This window comes from Mirounga angustirostris, unplaced genomic scaffold (assembly GCF_029215605.1).
Source record: "Mirounga angustirostris isolate CCGP_5_RB_7025 unplaced genomic scaffold, mMirAng1.0.hap1 SCAF_14, whole genome shotgun sequence".
In the NCBI taxonomy this organism is placed as follows: Eukaryota; Metazoa; Chordata; class Mammalia; order Carnivora; family Phocidae; genus Mirounga; species Mirounga angustirostris.
In genome coordinates, this window is record NW_026991722.1 from 64,989,344 (window position 1) to 65,007,248 (window position 17,905).

The window sequence follows — 17,905 nt, forward strand, 5'->3', positions numbered from 1 at the left end:
ATAAACAACCGATAATATTTTGGTGTAAGTATATCCCATGTAAAATCACACCTCACCTCCCCCCATCCCAAGCTCAAGCCACATTGGCAAACTCTCCGTTCCTGTACATGCCAAGATTTTTCCTCCCCCCTCTGGGCGTTAGCATCCAGGGCTCCTCCTGCCTGCCACCCTTCCTCCTTCTCCCCACCTCCACCTGGACAACTCCTACTCCGCTCAGACATCAACTCCTTCAGGAAGTCTCCCCTGACCCCAGCCTGCTCACTCTGATAAGTCCTGATGCCCCTGATGGGCAGTTGCCATGACAGCAGGATGACTTGGTCTTGTTCATTCTTGCAGACCCAGTACCCAGCTCATGCCTGCCATCAAATAGATGGTCAACTAAAAAGTCAAATGAATGAATGAATGAATTTCCCCCCAACTCCCACCCCGTTCTCCCCTACCACAAAGCACCCTATCTGCTGCTTCCCAAGTTACATAGGGTTCATTCATTCCCTGTCACAAAGGATGTAATGTGAGTGGTACACACAGGAGGCAGAGTGGCATTGCAGAAACCTGGTGTTCAGGTCACTCGATTAGGAAGCAGAATCACTCTTGCAAGTACAACAGTCCTACCCAATTCCTGGTTGCTGTCATTCGCGCCCAACATTGAGTCCTCACTCCACATGTGAGCAAAGCACTGTACACACATGGGCGCGTTGTTCCTCACCACCACCTATGAGAAGGATGCTATTACAATCCCATCTTATTTTATTTTATTTTTAAGATTTTATTTATTTGACAGAGAGAGAGTGGCAGGCAGAGGGAGAGTGAGAAGCAGGCTCCCCACTGAGCAGGGAGCCCGACGTGGGGCTCAATCCCAGGATCCTGGGATCATGACCTGAGCCGAAGGCAGATGCTTAACCGACTGAGCCACTCAGGCGCCCCTACAATCCCATTTTATAGATGAGAAAACTGAGGCTCAAAGAGGTTAAAGTCACCTGCTCAGGGTCACACAGCTAAGCTCAAACCCAAGCCCCTCTGATAGGCAAGAGCTTGGTCCTGCCTTTTAAAACAGTACCCCATCTGAAGAAAAGTCCACCCAGGGCGTCTGGGGGTGCAGTTGATTAAGCAACTGACTCTTGGTTTCATCTAGGGTGGTAATCTCAGGGTCTTGAGATCCAACCCTGTGGTGGGCTCCTCTGGAGTGGAGGAGTCTGCTTGGGTTTCTCTCTTCCTCTCCCACTGCTCCTGCCCCCGACCTCTCTCTCCCTCTCTCAAATAAATAAATAGGGGCACCAGGGTGGCTCAGTCCGTTGAGTGGCTGAATCTTTTTATTTTTTATTTTTATTTTATCTTATTTTTTAAGATTTTTATATATTTATTTAACAGAGATAGAGAGAGAGCACAAGTAGGCAGAGTGGCAGACAGAGGTAGAGGGAGAAGCAGGCTCTCCGCCAAGCAGGGAGCCCGATGCGGGGCTCGATCCCAGGACCCTGGGATCATGACCTGAGCTGAAGGCAGCTGCTTAACCGACTGAGCCACCCAGGCACCCCTATTTTTTATTTTTTAAATAAGGTTTTCTTCATCTTTTTTCTTAAATATTTATTTATTTATTCGAGAGAGAGAGAGAGAATGGGCGCACAAGCAGGGGGAGCATCAGGCAGAGGGAGAAGCAGGCTCTCTGCTGAGCCAGAAGCCCGATGCAGGATTTGATTCCAGGACCCTGGCATCATGACCTGAGCCGAAGGCAGACGCTTAATCAACTGAGCCACCCAGGGGCATCCCCGGCAGCCAACTCTTGATTTCGGCTCAGGTCATGATCTTGATCTTAGGGACTGGGGGTGGGGGTGGATTGAGCTCTGCCCCCCCCTGGCTCTGAGCTCAGCAAGGAGTCTGCTTGAGATTCTCTCTCTCCCTCTCCCTCTGTCCCTCTCCCTGCTCGCATGTGCATGCACTCTCTCAAATAAGTAAAATCTTTTTTAAATCAATCAATCAATCAATCAATCTGTCTTTTGTTTTAATTAAGAAAAGTCCCCCAGGAGCACCTGGGTGCCTCAGATGGTTGGGCGTCTGCCTTCGGCTCAGGTCATGATCCCAGGGTCGTGGGATCGAGCCCCACGTCGGGCTCCCTGCTCAGCCGGGAGCCTGCTTCTCCCTCTCCCTCTACTGTTCCCCCTGCTTGTGCTCTCTCGCTCTCTCTGTCAAATAAATAAATAAAAATCTTTAAAAAAAAAAAAAGAAAGAAAGAAAAGTCCCCCAACATGATATTCTCTAGAGCAAAGGCCATGCCTTGGTGGGAGGAGGCTTCCTCACTACCCACCTCCCCTCATTTTGCCATCCAAGGGACCCAGGCTGAACCAGACACCCTGAGCCCACTAGAGGCCACACCCTCCATTGTCATTCAGTCGACAGTTGCTGACACCATTGATGTCAGTATGGTGGGCACCATGCTAATGAACAGCACAGTGGTGGTCCCTGGCCCTGGAAGACCATGGGCAAGGGAGGACATGAGGGAATACTCAGAGAAGGGTTGGATCTGGGCAAAGAGATGTGCAGTCTGCTTTGCGAAGTCATAACAGGGAAACTGAGTGCTCTGGTTTGCGGGGCCAAGGAAGGGGCTTTGCCTGTGCTGTGCCCTCTGCCTGGCCGTGTTTCAGCAGCAGCTCCATTGTTGCTCCCAGTGCGACTTCCTCTGATTGCTCTTTCTTTCTTTTTAAAGATTTTATTTTTAGGGGCGCCTGGGTGGCTCAGTCATTAAGCGTCTGCCTTTGGCTCAGGTCATGATCTCGGGGTCCTGGGATCAAGCCCCGCATCGGGCTCCCTGCTCAGCGGGAAGCCTGCTTCTCCCTCCCTCTCCCACTCCCCCTGCTTGTGTTCCCTCTCTCGCTGTGTCTCTCTCTGTCAAATAAATAAATAAATAAAATCTTAAAAAAAAAAAAAAAGATTTTATTTTTAGGGGCACCTGGGTGGCTCAGTCGGTTAAGCATCTGACTTCAGCTCAAGTGGTGATCTTGGGGTCCTGGGATGTCGGGCTCCCGCTCAGCAGGGAGTCTGCTTCTCCCTCTCCCTCTGCCCCTCCCCCCACTCATGCTATTTCTCTCTCAAATAAATGTTTTTAAAGATTTTATTTATTTATTTGAGAGAGAGAGAGCAGGAGGAGGGGCTGAGGGAGAGGGAGAGAGAGAATCCCAAGCAGACTCCATGCCCAGCACGGAGCCCCAGGCAGGGCCCGATGAGTCAGGTGCCCAACCCACTGGGCCATCCAGGCACCCCAAAGATTTATCTTTAAGTAATCTCCACACCTGACATGGGACTCAAACTTGCAACCCCAAGATCAAGAGTCACGTGCTTTACCAACTGAGCCAGCCCGGTGCTCCTGATTGCTCTCAAATAGCTGCCCATCACTCTCCGTCCTCGCTCCCTATCCCCTTCCCAGGTCTTGCACCATCTTCGAAGACCTTACTGAGTATGTTTTTCTTTGCTCACCTCTCTCTCCCTCACCAGAATGAGTACTCTGTGCAAGCCACCATCATCCACTCTTCACTGCTGCAAAAAGTGCCTAGGATGGGGACAGGCAGCCATACTGTCCTCACTGTTTGGTGCACTCATGAACTGGAGTGAGAGGTAAGGTGAGGCCAGGCAGGGGAGCAGCACGTACAAATTCCTGAAAGGGGAGAGGGCTTTCTGAAACACCCAGAGGAGGCTGGCAGAGCAGGTGGATGGGATGTGACGAGAACCAAGAGACAGGGAGCACTGTGAGCCCAGGGCAGCGGCAGGGGTCTTGAACATACTTGCACTGGAAGCGTGGGGGGGGGAGTCCGCTCCCCCAGCAACCCGGGGAAGCTGCAGGAAAGGTAAGACAGCCCTGGAACCCGGCTGAACGCAGTGACACTGTCACCAGGCATACTGGCCAAGAAGGGGGAGAAGTTTACAGACATTCTGCTAAGCGGAAGAAGCAAGATGTAGAACACTATGTATGATGTAATCACATTGTTGGTTTTTCAACATTGTATGTGTTTCCATTTCTATCTATGCTTATAAATCCCTAAAGAATGGGGCACCTGGGTGGCTCAGTCGGTTGAACGGCTAACTCTTGATTTCAACTCAGGTCATGATCTCAGGGTCCTGGGATGGAGCCCCACCTCGAGCCCCACTTGAGGTTCCACGCTCAGCAGGGAGTCTTCTCCAGGATTCTCTCTCCCTCTGCCCCTCCCCCACCACGCACATGCGCTTTCTCTCTCTCTCTCCTCTCTCTCTCTCTCTCCCTCTCCCTAAAATAAATAAATAAATCTTAAAGAAAGAAATCCCTGGGGCGCCTGGGTGGCTCAGGCATTAAGCGTCTGCCTTAGGCTGAGGTCATGATCCCAGGACCAGGCCAGCATCGGGTTCCCTGCTCCATGGGAAGCCCGCTTCTCCCTCTCCCACTCCCCCTGCTTGTGTTCCCTCTCTCGCTGTGTTGCTCTCTGTCAAATAAATAAATAAAAAATCTTAAAAAAATTTTTTTTTCTATTTTTTTTTCAAAGATTTTATTTATTTATTTGAGAGAGAGAGAGTGAGACAGACAGCACATGAGAGGGGGGAGGGTCAGAGGGAGAAGCAGACTCCCTGCTGAGCAGAGAGCCCTTCATGGGACTCGATCCAGGGACTCGATCCAGAGACTCGATCCAGAGACTCCAGGATCATGACCTGAGCCGAAGGCAGTCGCTTAACCAACTGAGCCACCCAGGCGCCCCCCCAAAAATATTTTTTTAAAAAGAAATCCCTACAGAAAGCTGGGGCAGGAGTCTCAGGGGAGGAAGGGAAATGGAGGAGGGGGGAGGAGGGAGCCTTCTCATTTAACTCCACATTTAATCCCTTGTATTGTTGGCCTTCCTCTATGTATTACTTTTGTTATTTTTTTTTTTTTGAAAAACCATTATGAAATAAAGAAAAAGAGGGGCGCCTGGGTGGCTCAGTTGGTTAAGCGACTGCCTTCGGCTCAGGTCATGATCCTGGGGTCCCGGGATGGAGTCCCGCATCGGGCTCCCTGCTCGGCGGGGAGTCTGCTTCTCCCTCTGACCCTTCTCCCTCTCATGCTCTCTGTCTCTCATTCTCTCTCTCGCAAAAAAAAAAAAAAAAGAAATAAAGAAATAAAGAAAAAGAAAGATTTCAGTGAGGCCTCCCTTTCTTGGAAAACTCTGCCTGTGTCCTACTTGGTTGCAAGCCCACTCAGGCCCTTCTGATTAACCTCCCATTAAGCCCTTTGGCTTCTTGGTTGCTTCCACCATTAGACTGGCAGGGTCTGTTCTGGGGTCTTTCTGCAGGATGCTCTGACCCCTGTGCCTGATCAGCGGCTGGCCCCACAGAATGGATGGGTGAAGGAGGAGGCCTGGTCATGGCTCCGTGATGAGCAAGGTGGAAATGAACGTTGGTGGGCCTGTGCTTCTGGGGGAAGCCCGAGGAAAGGTGGTCAGACCTGGATCAAAATCCTAGCTGTAACAGTGACCAGCCAGCTGCCCTAGTACAGACCTCTATTGGCCTTAATTTCCCCACCTGTAAAATGGGGCTGATAGCTGTATCTGCCCCCACTGGTTTGGGTAGGGCAGGCAGAAGCCCTGCAGAGCCTCAGCAGATGAGGAGAGGGGGGAAAAGTGGGCAGAGAAAGTATCCCAGGGCAAAGGTGGGCATAAGGTGAGGCAATTTCCTTAGTGAGGTTCCTCTCCGGCAGCTCGATGGGGGCAGGAGCTGAGAGGGCAATCTCCTCCTGAATCTCAGCAGAGAACAGGGTCCTGGAGCACCGGGAAACTCCTGGGGGCTCTGCCTGAGTAGCAAGAGGCGTAGCAGTGGACCAAGGCTGCACTGTGGGGAAGGCTTGGAATTTCCAAATTCCAACTTTGCAGTTTTCTTTTGGGGAGCCTTCCCTCATCATCAGGTTCAGTGAGGCTTCCTGGAGCAGTGGGGGAGGGGGCCAGCTCCCTCTTGGCCAGTACACGGAAGCCCCTGGGCTGTGACAGCAGCCTCTGGTCACAGTCACGAGGGAGGCTGGGCCCAGTGACTCTTATCTTGCATGACCTTGTGGATACTGACCACTCCCTCCTTCTAGAAAATGTGGCCCCCTGCCCTCTCTGAGGCCTCTTTCTCCTTAAATCCCCATGGTTCTGGGGTGGGGCCTCAGTGCCCAATTCTTTCCCTTGGCCCACCACCCTCGGGTGGTTTGCTGGCCTCAGCTCACAACCACTTTCCCTATGCCTCCCCCTGGAGACCCTTGGGCATTTCTGGCTCAGCAGGTTTGTGCCTGCCCCACTGTCCCCTCCCTCCCCGAAGCGAAGCTCTGAGGAGCACCCTGTTGCCCAAGCCTTAACTACTGGCCACTCCCCAGCACCTCCTGCCCTCCCCCCACCCACCCACCAGCTCTACCAATTTGAATTCCTGACTATCCCTCCCTATACTCACCTCCCTAGACCCAGGCCCTGCCCCCAGGCTGGGGGAAGGAATCCTTCAGATAAGGGCAAGGGGCAAAGGGACACACCTGGGTTCAGACCCAGCTCTGCTACCAACCAAATGACCTTGATGAATGACCTCCTCTCTCTGAGCCTGAGTTTCTCCATCTGTAAAAGGGAGAAATAATTACACCATCTGCATAGGGTTGCCGTGAGCAGGACAGCAGGACAGCAGGACGTGAGCTAAGGCACATGGTGAGGGCTTATAAAGGTCAATTCTTATTGGGAAGCGCCCATGGATAGCCCCAGGCCAACACTTTCTTGAGCCGGTCTTAGTTACAGGCCAGTTGGTGCCCCTGTCCTAAATTTAGGAATGTGTTGGCCCACAGACCCTGATGCCAACTCCACACCAGGTCCAGATGCTGGTGTTGAGGGTGCAACACGTAGTTAGACCCAGGTTGATGGGAGAGGCAGTGAAATGAATGGGTAATTTACTCATTTACAGGGATTATGCCTGGGGGCTGTTCAGGCACCTGGGAGGGGCAGCTAAATCCAGTGCCGGTGGGGCTGGATGGAGAAGCTGCCCTGGGAGACAGGATAGAGGGCACTTTTGAAGGACACCTTGGAGTGAGCTGGCTGAAGGGGCAGAGCAGCCCAGCCGGGAAGTAGGGAAAAGGAAGTTGAGGCTGAGAATCAAAAAACTGCCTGAGATTTCCCAACTGGAAGTGGGTGATTCAGGATTCGGATTTAGCCCCCACCCCACTCTCAGGCTGAGCAAGAGGAGCCAAGCCCCGGAGAGGGCACTCTCTAGCCAAGGGGTGTGGCCAGTGCAGTCCCCCAGGCTAAGGTCAACGTCCTAGAGGTCCAGCTAGGTGGGCACAGCCTGCCAGGTGGTCATTTACCAGAGGATTTTAAGGGAGATTACCTGGGGGTTCAGGGCACAATGGGGCACACGGGCCTATAGCCAGGTATCAGACACCAGGGCTTTTGAAGGAGGGGGGACCTGCAAATACAGAGCATTGCAGCCCAGAATAGACCCACTGCAGACCCCACCCACCTCCTGGGACAGTGGCAAGTGGGGCTGAGCCCGGAGGCTGGCTGCCCCTGGGGAGCCTGGTGAGCTGTCAGTAGCACCCCCATGGCCCCAGGAACCCTCTGTGCCCAGATTCCGGGGGCCAGCTCCACCTGGTTTCACAAGACTAGAGTTGGCCCAGTGTGTTCTACCTTAGGTGGAATATCTGACCTCCTACAGGCCCCCACCCATCCAACTTCCACTGGGGTGAGACAGGCACAGGAGGGCGTGATGAAAAGGTGGAATGAACTGAAGATGGGCCTCGGAAGTATCTCTGAGTTTTTTTTTTATTGTGTCCCGATATTCTGAAACATGCACAGTGGCAAGGGGCAAGAGGGGCGGGTCACCGAAAGGTAGAGCGGGGACGGATGGGCTCTAGCCGAATGGGGGTCCGTATGGCAGGTGGGCCTTGGAAAAGGCTGGACAGAGTCCCTTGGGCATCTTCATGCTGTTTTTGTGGCAGTTGCTTTTCTCTTGCCACTGGGTCTCTCCTTTCATTTGTGAATCGGGGTAACCCATACCAATATGGTGGGGAGCAGGAGCAGGAAACAAGGTCCCTGATGAGAAATAACCAAAAGCCGAAAGCCTTTCCTCTGTGGGAGGAGGGTTGGTGAGGTGCTGAGACTTGCCCTGACCAGAGGCCCCTGGGCAGAAGTGGACAGCACCAGGACAGGCTCGGTGACCCTTGTTCCAGAACTCTCCAGGCTCTTCGGATGCTGCCCCTTTGCCCACTCCATGGGCTCCTCTGCCCTCTGGCCAGCTGGGCTTCCCACCCCCCAGCCCCTCCTGGGCAGGCCTGGACAGACTTCGGGCCTCCAGGTGGTCTGGTCAGTTGGGGAGGGGCCCCAGTACAGACCACAACCAGGCACCTGCTCCTTCCTAGCCTGCCCACCTCGCTAGACCTGCGTGGTGTCGCTGTACCTCTGCTCAAAGTCTTCAGGTTCTCGGTGCCCTGGAAGGAAGCAAGCTGGACCCAGACCCATCAGCCCCTGCCACCTGTGTCCTTACCAGCTTTTTTGGTCTTCCTTGGGGTCCTGGGCTGAGTGCTCTGTACATATGAGCTGCTCAATATAACCTCCTGCCCCACCCCCGGCCCTGCCAAAGGTGAAGAAACAGGTTCAGAGAAGCCTCCCAGCTGTCCACGGGCAGGCCAGGGTTCGGACCTAGCTGGCTGGGTTCTGCAGGCCAGCGGCTCCACCACTCGTGGCCCTGCCTCCTCTAGACCACCAGGCCTCGTGATTCTTTACTCATTCACTCAAACTTCCCATGGCCTCGAGGAAACCACGATTTGCAGGAACAGGCCTGGAAGAAGAGTTCTGAAGAGCGAGGCTTCCCTGTAGCTGGGTGTCAGACTTGCCAGCCCTGATATGGATCCGGGGTGCCCAGAAGGACAACCACTGTAGGTAGGGAGGAGGGGCTCCTCAGGGTGTTTTGGTGACAGGGGAGGGAGAGAACAGGGACAGGTAGGGCCTGAAACCCAGGCCTGCAGGGTCAAAGAGATGTTTCTGTTTACCCTGCTTACCCTGAAAAAACAGGTGTGGACCCAGGCAGCTCTGCCCTGGTGCACAGTCCCTGGGGAGCAACCCTTGGTGCACCCAGGCTGCCCCCTGGTGGCGGTGGGAGGAAGCTCCCAGGGACTTGGAAGCCCTTCCAGGAGAGGGAGGGGCCCTCACCAGCTGGTAGGTACCTATCCTCAATCTCTTTCCCCTGCCTGTGCCCCTGCTCCCTGAGGTTCCCCAAATATTCAATCATTCATTGTTCTCATTCCTCAGGGCCTTTGCTTCTGCTGTTGCCACTGATGAGGATCCCCTCCTTTTCACCTACCCGAGTGTCCCAGGGTCAGAATTAGCAAAGATAGGCTTGGCAGGCTCAGGGTCAACATCTTCCTCTATTCTAATGGATCTAGCCCAGTGTGTGGTACGAATGCCTGGAGCCCAGCACAGAAGCCACATAACAGAGGATGGTCAAAACCTGCTTGTTCATAAAATCTTTAAAAAAAAAAGGGGGGGGGGCGCCTGGGTGGCTCAGTCGTTAAGTGTCTGCCTTCAGCTCGGGTCATGATCCCAGGGTCCTGGGATCGAGCCCCGCATCGGGCTCTCTGCTCCACGGGAAGCCTGCTTCTCCCTCTCCCCCTGCTTGTCCTCCCTCTCTCACTGTGTCTCTGTCAAATAAATAAATAAAATCTTAAAAAACAAAACAAAACAAAACCTGCTTGTTCCTTCATTCCACATGCGTTTATTGAGGACCCGCTATGAGCCAGGCAATGAATAAGCCAAAGAGGTCTCTTCATTTGCGGAGTTTATATTCCGTCCGTGGAGATGGCTGTGGGGGCGGGACGCAGGTGACATAAAAACCATGCGCAACATGCCAACTGTAGATTAGCGCTATGGGGCAAAATAAAGCGGGGTAGGGGCTGCAGCGAGGGGTGGGGGGGGCCACTTCATAACCACGGCAGATTATTCTGCAGCTGTTGGAACAATGGGAGCAATCTCAACCAATGGTCAGGGAAGGATGCAAAGTTAAGTAAAAAGTGACGGGACAATATGGTTAGCATAATTCTCATTGGGTTCTTTTTTTTTTTTAAGATTTTATTTATTTATTTGACAGAGATCATGACCTGAGCCGAAGGCAGACGCTTAACCATCTGAGCCACCCAGGCGCCCTCTCATTGGGTTCTTATGGAATTACAGTTATTGTCTTTAAATTTGAAAGTAGGTGGATTGAAGTTTCTCTTCTCTTGCTGAACTGCTGTTGCTCTTCCAATGTGTGGAAAACATTCTTGTCCCTACCCCCTCGGTCCATGGGCAGCCCCCCCAACCTCCCAACCTGTGCCCAGGAGCTGGGAGGGGCCAGGCTCGCCTCCCTTGCAGGAGCGGTTTTCTTGTTCATTGTCCTCAGGCTCCATTCGGGGTTGGGCGCTCACAGGCACCTGACAGTTTGAAACACTGTGAGAGCTGAGAAGAGAGATTTACACACCCATGTTCATAGCAGCATTATTCACAATAGCCAAGAAAGTGGAACCAACCCAAGTGTCCAGTGATGGATGAATGGGTAAACAAAATGTGGTCTATCCATCCAGGGGAATATTACTCGGCCTTAAAGAGGAAGGATGATTTGATACCTGCCACAACAAGGCTGAACCCTGAGGACCTTATCATGCTCACTGAAATAAGCTAGACACAAAAAGACAAATTTACTGTGTGAGTCCACTTATAGGAGATCCCTAGAGTAGTCAAATTCAGAGACAGAAAGTAGATTGAAGGTTATTGGGGGCTGAGGGAAGGGGTATGGGAGTTGTTTAATGGGTACAGAGTTTCAGTTTTGCGAGATGAAAAGAACTTGGGGAATTGGCTGCACGACAGTATGAATGTACTTAACATTACTGAATTATACACTTAAAAATGGTCAAGATGCGCGGTGCCTGGCCGGCTCAGTAGGTAGAGCCCACAACTCTTGATCTCAGGCTTGTGAGTTCCAGCCCCAAGTTGGGTGTAGAGATTGCTTAAAAATACAAAATCTTTAAAAAAGGGTTGAGGGACACCTGGGTGGCTCAGTTGGTTAAGCGGCTGCCTTCTGCTCGGGTCATGATCCCGGGGTCCTGGGATCGAGCCCTGCGTTGGGCTCCCTGCTCAGTGGGGAGTCTGCTTCTCCCTCTCCCTCTGCCCCACCCCACCGATCATGCTCTCTCTCTCTCTCACTCTCTCAAATAAATAATAAAATTTTTTAAATAATAAAATCTTTTTAAAAATGGCTGAGTAAGGAACAATTTCCTTCCCAGGCATCGGCCAGAAGCCTTCCACGCACGAGAGTGGTGTGTGTGTGCCCACCACAGCCACGGCTTTAGCCCCCGTGTTTTGTGAGGATAATGCAGCAACACGCCCTCCCCCCGGGTCTCCTGCCTTCAGCCCCAGGGCCAGGTTGGTGGAGCCCTCTGGACCCAAGTCCCCAATTCCCCAAGGAAACTAACTGCTAGTGCCTTCAATCCTTCTGCCTGCCCAGGAAGGCTTCTGGTCATTTCCTCCTGCACCCAGGAAGGCAGTGCCCTTCCTCTGACATCATCGTGGGACTCAGGGAAACAAAGGAGTGTCAGACAGAAGCAGACATGGATAAGGCCACCTTTCATTCCCACTCTCCCAGAGGGGGAGCCCAGAAGACTGTGGGAGGAAGCAGCTCTGCAGCTGCGTGACCTGACAAAGAGGGGGCCCCCTGAGCCTCCAAGGCTCTTCTGTAAGATGGGGGAAATATGGAAACGCCCTCCCAGGGAGACGCACTGAAGAAAGGGGACAGGGACAAATGCCATGCAGAGTGGGATCCCCATTTGGGAGATGCTGATTCCACTCTCCACAAAGGCTGACACCCAGGGACACAGGCCATGTACAGGGAAACCTGTGGGGAACATCAACCTCACCGAGCCTGTGGGGCCCTGCTTCTTCTACCCTGGCTCTTGGCCGACCCCTTGGTAGCCCTGCTGGAAGATCCTAAGCTGAGCCCCCCTAAAGAGGAAGGAGGTGCCCTCCCCAGCTGAGAACGCATGTCTGCCGTCATTGCAGGATCCCTAGACAGAAGGGGGAGGGGGACAGGCATGTTTGTGTTTCTCCTGGTTGTGCTTTTACTTCTAAAGTATTATTTTTCTTTTTTCTATGAACATTTTAATGAGGGGTTGAACAAAAGATAGAAAAATAACATTCTGGTCACTTTTTTTTTTTTTTTTTTTTAAAGAGGCAGGCTTTTCTTGAGACTTTCATACAAGGCAATGGATGAGGAAACTCCTAAAGAAACTCCTAGAGAAAATGCATACTGAGCACAGAAAAAGGCACTTCTCCAAACATCGTCATGGTCACTGACAACTCCAAAATGGCCTGTCGGACTCTCACGGGCTGCTTGTTCTGTTTTCTTTGGGGCAACAGCTCAGTTCAGACTTAAGCCCTGCTCCTCTCAGAGGCTAGGGGACACCCGGGGACTGCCGTCAGTTTGCCACAGTGACGCTTGGAGCAAGTGCTGCTCACGGAGGTGAGGAGGGGTGCTGCAGGTAGGGTCCCAGTGCTTGCTTCTCCTTGGGCGGGATGTGCGTGGCCAGGGGCCACCACACTGGCGGGAGCCTTGCTCACTCTCCATGGAGGGAAAGGTGATCCAGCAGGTGGGCTGGGACCAGGCCCCTGTGACCACCTGACTCCCCATAATAGAATCCCTTGTCATCCACAGGCCCGTAGACCGTGACCACATCCCCTGCCCTCAGTGACAGCTTGTCCTTCGCCTGGCCTCCTGCTCGCCCATCCTTGGGGTCATAGTCCAAAGCTGCCATCATGGTTGTTGGAGTCCACAGCAGTGACATCCTGGGGTTTCCTTGGGGCATAGGAAAGGAGCCCTGGGGGCTGGTGAGGCCCCCAAAATCATCGAAGTGGGCCACAGGGGGCAGGTACCCTTGCACTGGCAAATGCCACCTCCCACCGACCTGCTCTGTGTCCACCTTCACCTCAGCCACCAGGTGCCCAGGTATGTTGCCCACTTGCCCATTGCATTCGCCATGGTAGAAGCCACAGGGGTCCTGAGAGCCCCACACTCTCAGCAACTGCCCTTTCTGGAAGGCCAGCTTCTCCTCTGCAACCTCGGGGTTGGCAGACATCACCAGAGGGTCGTAATCAAAGAGGGCCACAAAGACCCTGACCAGAGTGTCCACCCCTGTCCCCAGTGGCGACGGGCCACCCTTGGGCATCTTAATGACTTTGCTGGATGGAGCTGGACAAAGTGCAGGGCTGGACTCTGGGAGCTGGCACATTCTCTTGCCCCCCAGAGCCTGAGCTCTCCCATTCTGGGTCCTAAACTCCTTTCTCTGCGCTCGCCTCTTTGTGCCCCATGGACTAAAGCACACTGCCTCCTCCTGCTGCAAAGTGTAATGGAAGTGGGACACAGACGGTTGGCTGGTGTCCAGCCGGGGAGGGACCAGCACTTGGGTATCTTGCTTTTGCCTAAGGACCTTCTCAAGGGCAGCCTTTCCCTGATAAGGTTCTTTGTTGAGCCTGCGCTCCGGAAACAGATGGATGACTCCCGAAGCAGGGCTTTGTCTGGGGCCCATGTGCCAGTAGCGGTCTTCTCCCCTTGACTGGCCACTGGGCAGAGGGGGTGCGTGGTTGGGGGAGCTCTGCTGAAAGAGCAGGGCCTTTCTGTAGACCTCCCGGGCGTCAGTAGGCCCCTGGGCTTGGCTGCTACACCCTGCACTTGCACATTCTCTTTCTGGACTCACTTTGGACATTGGGGATTGCCTCCTTGGGGGTTCTTCAGGGAAGGCCTCTAGAAACTCGGCCTGGGGCTCTCCACAGCTTCCAGGAGTGTGGGGGCTGGTTGTGGCACTCAGGGGAGCCAGTGCCAGCCTCTGAGAACAGACGGGGACAGTGACCCTGCAGGTAGATGGGTCACCACAGGGGTAGCTAAAGGAAGAAGTCCCTGGCAATTGGTGCCAGGTGAAACAGTCCTGAGGGATCTGGGCTGGCACCGAATCCAGGGACTCACCACAAAGCGACATGGTTCTCACGGAGACATTCTGGCACATCAGGGGCAGCTGGAGCTGGGAATATTCCAACAGGGTGCTCCCAGCAGTGGCATCAGCGACCTCCGCAACCTTGAGCCCATCAGCATATACCGCGTAACCCGTGACCTGGACTCCATTGGAGGACCCAGCAGAGTCAATGGTTACAGGGAGCCAGCTGACCACCAGGAGGCCCGGGGAGGCATGGCGCTCCACCAGCACATCCAGTGGAGGGTCAGGGGGTCCTGCCAGGGGTGTGTCGAAGGTGAGGGTAGAGGACGTTTCCCAGGGCACCTGCAGGGAATCCCACGGCAGCTGCACCTTCACGCGGGCCTGGTACCGCGTGCCAGGATGCAGGCCGTGGAAGGTGTAGCAGCTCACACCCGCGGGGGTCAGGGCGTGCTCCTGGCCATTGAGATACACCACATGGAGGTGGCTGCTGCTGTAGACCCAGGCAATCTTGGCCGATGTGGCTGCAACACTTTGCAGGTGTAGTTGCATGGGGGCCGTGCAAAGAGCCCCTCTGGCCCCTAGAAGGGGTCTGGAGAAGCCCTTCTCCTTCACACACTGCAGCGCACCGAGCCAGCTGTCTTCTGTCTTGGCACCTGAGATCTCCGTGGCCACTTCTGCCTTGGAGCCTGCTCCCGCTATCTGGCACGGCCCCTTGTCCATAGCTCCCTGGACTTTCCCAGGCAAGAAGCCGTGGCCAGTGTCTTCCTTCAAACACTTGCCCTGTCCAGGTGGGAGCTGAGTGGGGCCAAAGTCAGGGGATCTGAGGGGCGGGCAGTCCAGGATGTCACTGTCTGCAACCTGTTCCACCAGGTTGGAGGGCACTAGCCCTCGTCGGCCGTCCTCAAGCTCCCCTTCATAAAAGCCATCTTCATCCATGTCCCCAAAGACATACACATAATCCCCAGCTGTGAGGGGTAGCTCACTCTCAGGGTGCTCATTAGGCCCCTTAAAAGGATTGTAGCTATACCGAGCCAGAAAGATCTTGACCTTGGGGGCCAGGGGGGCCTCTGAGCTCCCCACTTCCAAGGTGGAGTACACACCGTCAGGCTCCAGATCCTCCACCTCGCTGGCTGTGTCCATGTCCAGAGTAGGACAAGAGGGCACGGTGGCCCACATGGACTCCACCTCAGAGGAAGAGTTCGACTGGGAGCTAGTTTTCTTGGCCTGGTACCTGGAGTCCAGAGGTCGACTGGCTGGGAGGACTCTGTCAGGCACTTGAGGGGCACTGGCTGGCTCGCCGATGGCAACTGGACTTTCCGGCTGAGAAGCTTCCTGATTCTCCCGTTTGTCTCTGCTGGGCTGTGAAGATGCTTGGCCTACAGGCTCCGGCTGGAGCTCGGTCCTTTCGCTAGCTCTAACTTGAGACCCGGGGACTTGGGGGGCCTCCTGGGGTTCCTGGGGAGGGTGAGCAGGCTGACACTGCAGCGCTAGCATCTCCTCCCGAGCAGCCTGCAGATCGTGCAGGGCCTTCTGCAGGTCGTGGTGCAGCTGCTGCTGCCTGTCCTGCCCGCGCGCCGCCTGCTGCAGCAGCTGCTCGGCCAGCATGCCGGCGGCGTCGCGCTCCTGGCACGCGCGGCCCAGCTGCCCGCGCACATCGTCGTTCTCGGCGTTCCGCGTCCAGCCGGCCTGGGCCTGCAACCGCGCGTTCTCCCGGGCCAGCCACGCTCCCTCGCGGAGCGCCGCCTGCAGCTGCGCCTCAGCCTCGTCGCCGCGCCGCCGCGCCGCTGCCGCCTGGGCGCCCAGCTCCTCGCACTCCCGCCGCCGCGCACCCAGCTCGAGCTCCAGGGCCTGCACCTGGCGCCGCGCCTCCTCGCCTGGCGCGCTCTGGCTGTCCGCCTCCGCTCGGGCGCTGCCCGCGGCCTGCTGCCGCGTCAACTGTCTCTGCAGGCGCAGCACCTCCCGCTGGGACTCGCGCTGCAGCCGGTCCAACTCGCTGATGTTGAGCCACTGGGCTTGGGCTTGGGCGGCACCCCCGCCAGCGTGCGGGACGCTGCCGAAGCCCGAGGCGACGCGCGCCTGCAGCAAGTGGCACTCCTGCCGCAGCTCTTCGATCTGCTTGTCCTTGGCCAGCAGCGCGCTCGCCTGCTCGGACAAGTCCCGGGCGCGCTGGCGGGAAAAGGCCTGGCACAGGTCCAGGCCAGCGCGGCTCTCGCCCGGCACAGGCGCGCTCACAGCCCGCAGGTTGGTTTCTTGCAGCTTTCGGGCTCTGTCCTCTAGGCGCCGCGCGAGGCCTGTAAGCTTCGCGTGCTTCACCTTGAGCCGCTTCATCTTCTCGTCGGACTTGTCCTGGAAGCCTGCGCGCCGCAGCTGCGCGTTCTCCTCTCGCAGGCCAGAGCAGCGGCGCGCTAGCGCCTGCAACGCCTGGGACAGTTCCGAGTTCTGCTTCACCAGCTCCTGGTAGTCCAGACCCGGCGGCGAGGGGATGAGGGCTTCGTAGGGCTGGCTCCCGGAGTCTTCTGGCGGATCGCTGGGTCTCCTGGGCTCCGATGGCGGTGGCGGCGGCGGCGGCGGCGGGGGACTCGGGGAGCCTAAGATGGAAGCGTCCGGCGAGGAGGCCCGCTCCTCGGATTCGGGGGCCTTGGGGCAAATGAGGGTGCTGTCGAGCGAGCGGCAACGCGCTGGTGCCAAGGAGTCGAGAGAGCTGGCGCGCGTGTGGAGCAGGCTGTTCGGGGAGGTGGAGCGCCCGGGCCGCACCACGTCCAGGGAGCGGGAGCGGGAGCGCAGGTGGACGCCAGCGCTCAGGCTGTCAGCATTCAGGGATTCGAGTCTACAGACGGACTTTGGGGGCCCGCGTGAGTCGTCGGCGGAATGGGGGAGCGGCCCTTCCGAAGAGTACACGGCTTGGGGGTCGGGGGAGCCGGGCAAAGCGGGATGCCAGCGGAAGTGCTCTAGGATGTACTTGAGGAAGAGCTGGCGCTCCACGTCGAGCGCCGCCTGCAGGTGTCGGATGCGCGAAGCCTGCTCGCCGTCGGTTTCCCAGCGAAGCTGTGCCAGCACTTCCTGCAGGCGGCAGCGGCACTGAGCAGCAGCGACCTCGGGCGCTCCCGCGCGGCCACAGTAGCCACGGTTCACCAACTCCTCGGCCAGCTGGCGCTGCAGCTCCCGGGCCTGGCGCATGACGCCGTCGCGCTCGCGGTGCAGCAGCTGCCGCAGCTGCCGCATCTCGGCCTCCTTCCAGCGCAGCAGCTGCCGGATCTCGGCCTCCCGCTCCCGCAGCACGTCCTCCTGCAGCTGCCGCAGCTCCCGGCCGCGCTGAGCCTCCCACTTGGAGCGCAGATGGTTCACCAGCTGCTGCCGCTCCCGCTCGGCCGCCTCCCGCAGCTGGCGCGACTGCGACGCGAAGCGCTGCCTCTCCGCCCGCCCGCGCGCCCGCTCACTCTCCAGCTCCGCCCGCAGCTTCTCCAGCTCCCGCCTTTGCTCCTCCAGCACCGCCGCCGACGGACCCGGACTACCCGGCTTCTTGGGTGTCGCGCGGCCGCCGCCCGAAGGGCTGGGCGAGTCTTTGGTCATGGTGGCCACGGCCCGGCCAGACGCCTGACCTCGCCTGGCCCAGGCCGCTGCTAGCCAACGGCCACCGCCCCCGGTGCGGCCAACCGCCCCGCGCGCCCCTTCCGGCGCCCCCGGGGGGGTCTCCGCGCGCCCCTTCCGCCTCTGAGAGCCTTCCCCCACCTCTGCCGCGGTTGCACTAGCTTGAGCTCCTCTCCTGGCTGCCTACGCGGGGGCTGGGCTCCAGACACCCTTGCTCAACGCAGCCCATGTCCTTTCTGGGATGCCCGGGGGTCTCTCTGATCCCAGGCCCTTCCCTGTTTCTGGTGTCATGTCCTTTGTGACTCACCGCGGATATTCTCCCAGGCACTGTACAATACCTTTCAGGCCAACTTGTACCGGGGCAAGCCCCCG

General features: G+C 56.5%; 1 protein-coding gene across 1 annotated transcript; it reads right to left on the minus strand.

Annotated features, from left to right (window-relative positions):
- Positions 1-12,574: 12,574 nt before the first annotated feature.
- Positions 12,575-17,515, minus strand: LOC123852430 (RIMS-binding protein 3A-like). The gene has a single exon (XM_045886458.1). It carries the CDS (start codon positions 17,513-17,515, stop codon positions 12,575-12,577), a length of 4,941 nt encoding a protein of 1,646 aa, XP_045742414.1.
- Positions 17,516-17,905: the final 390 nt, after the last annotated feature.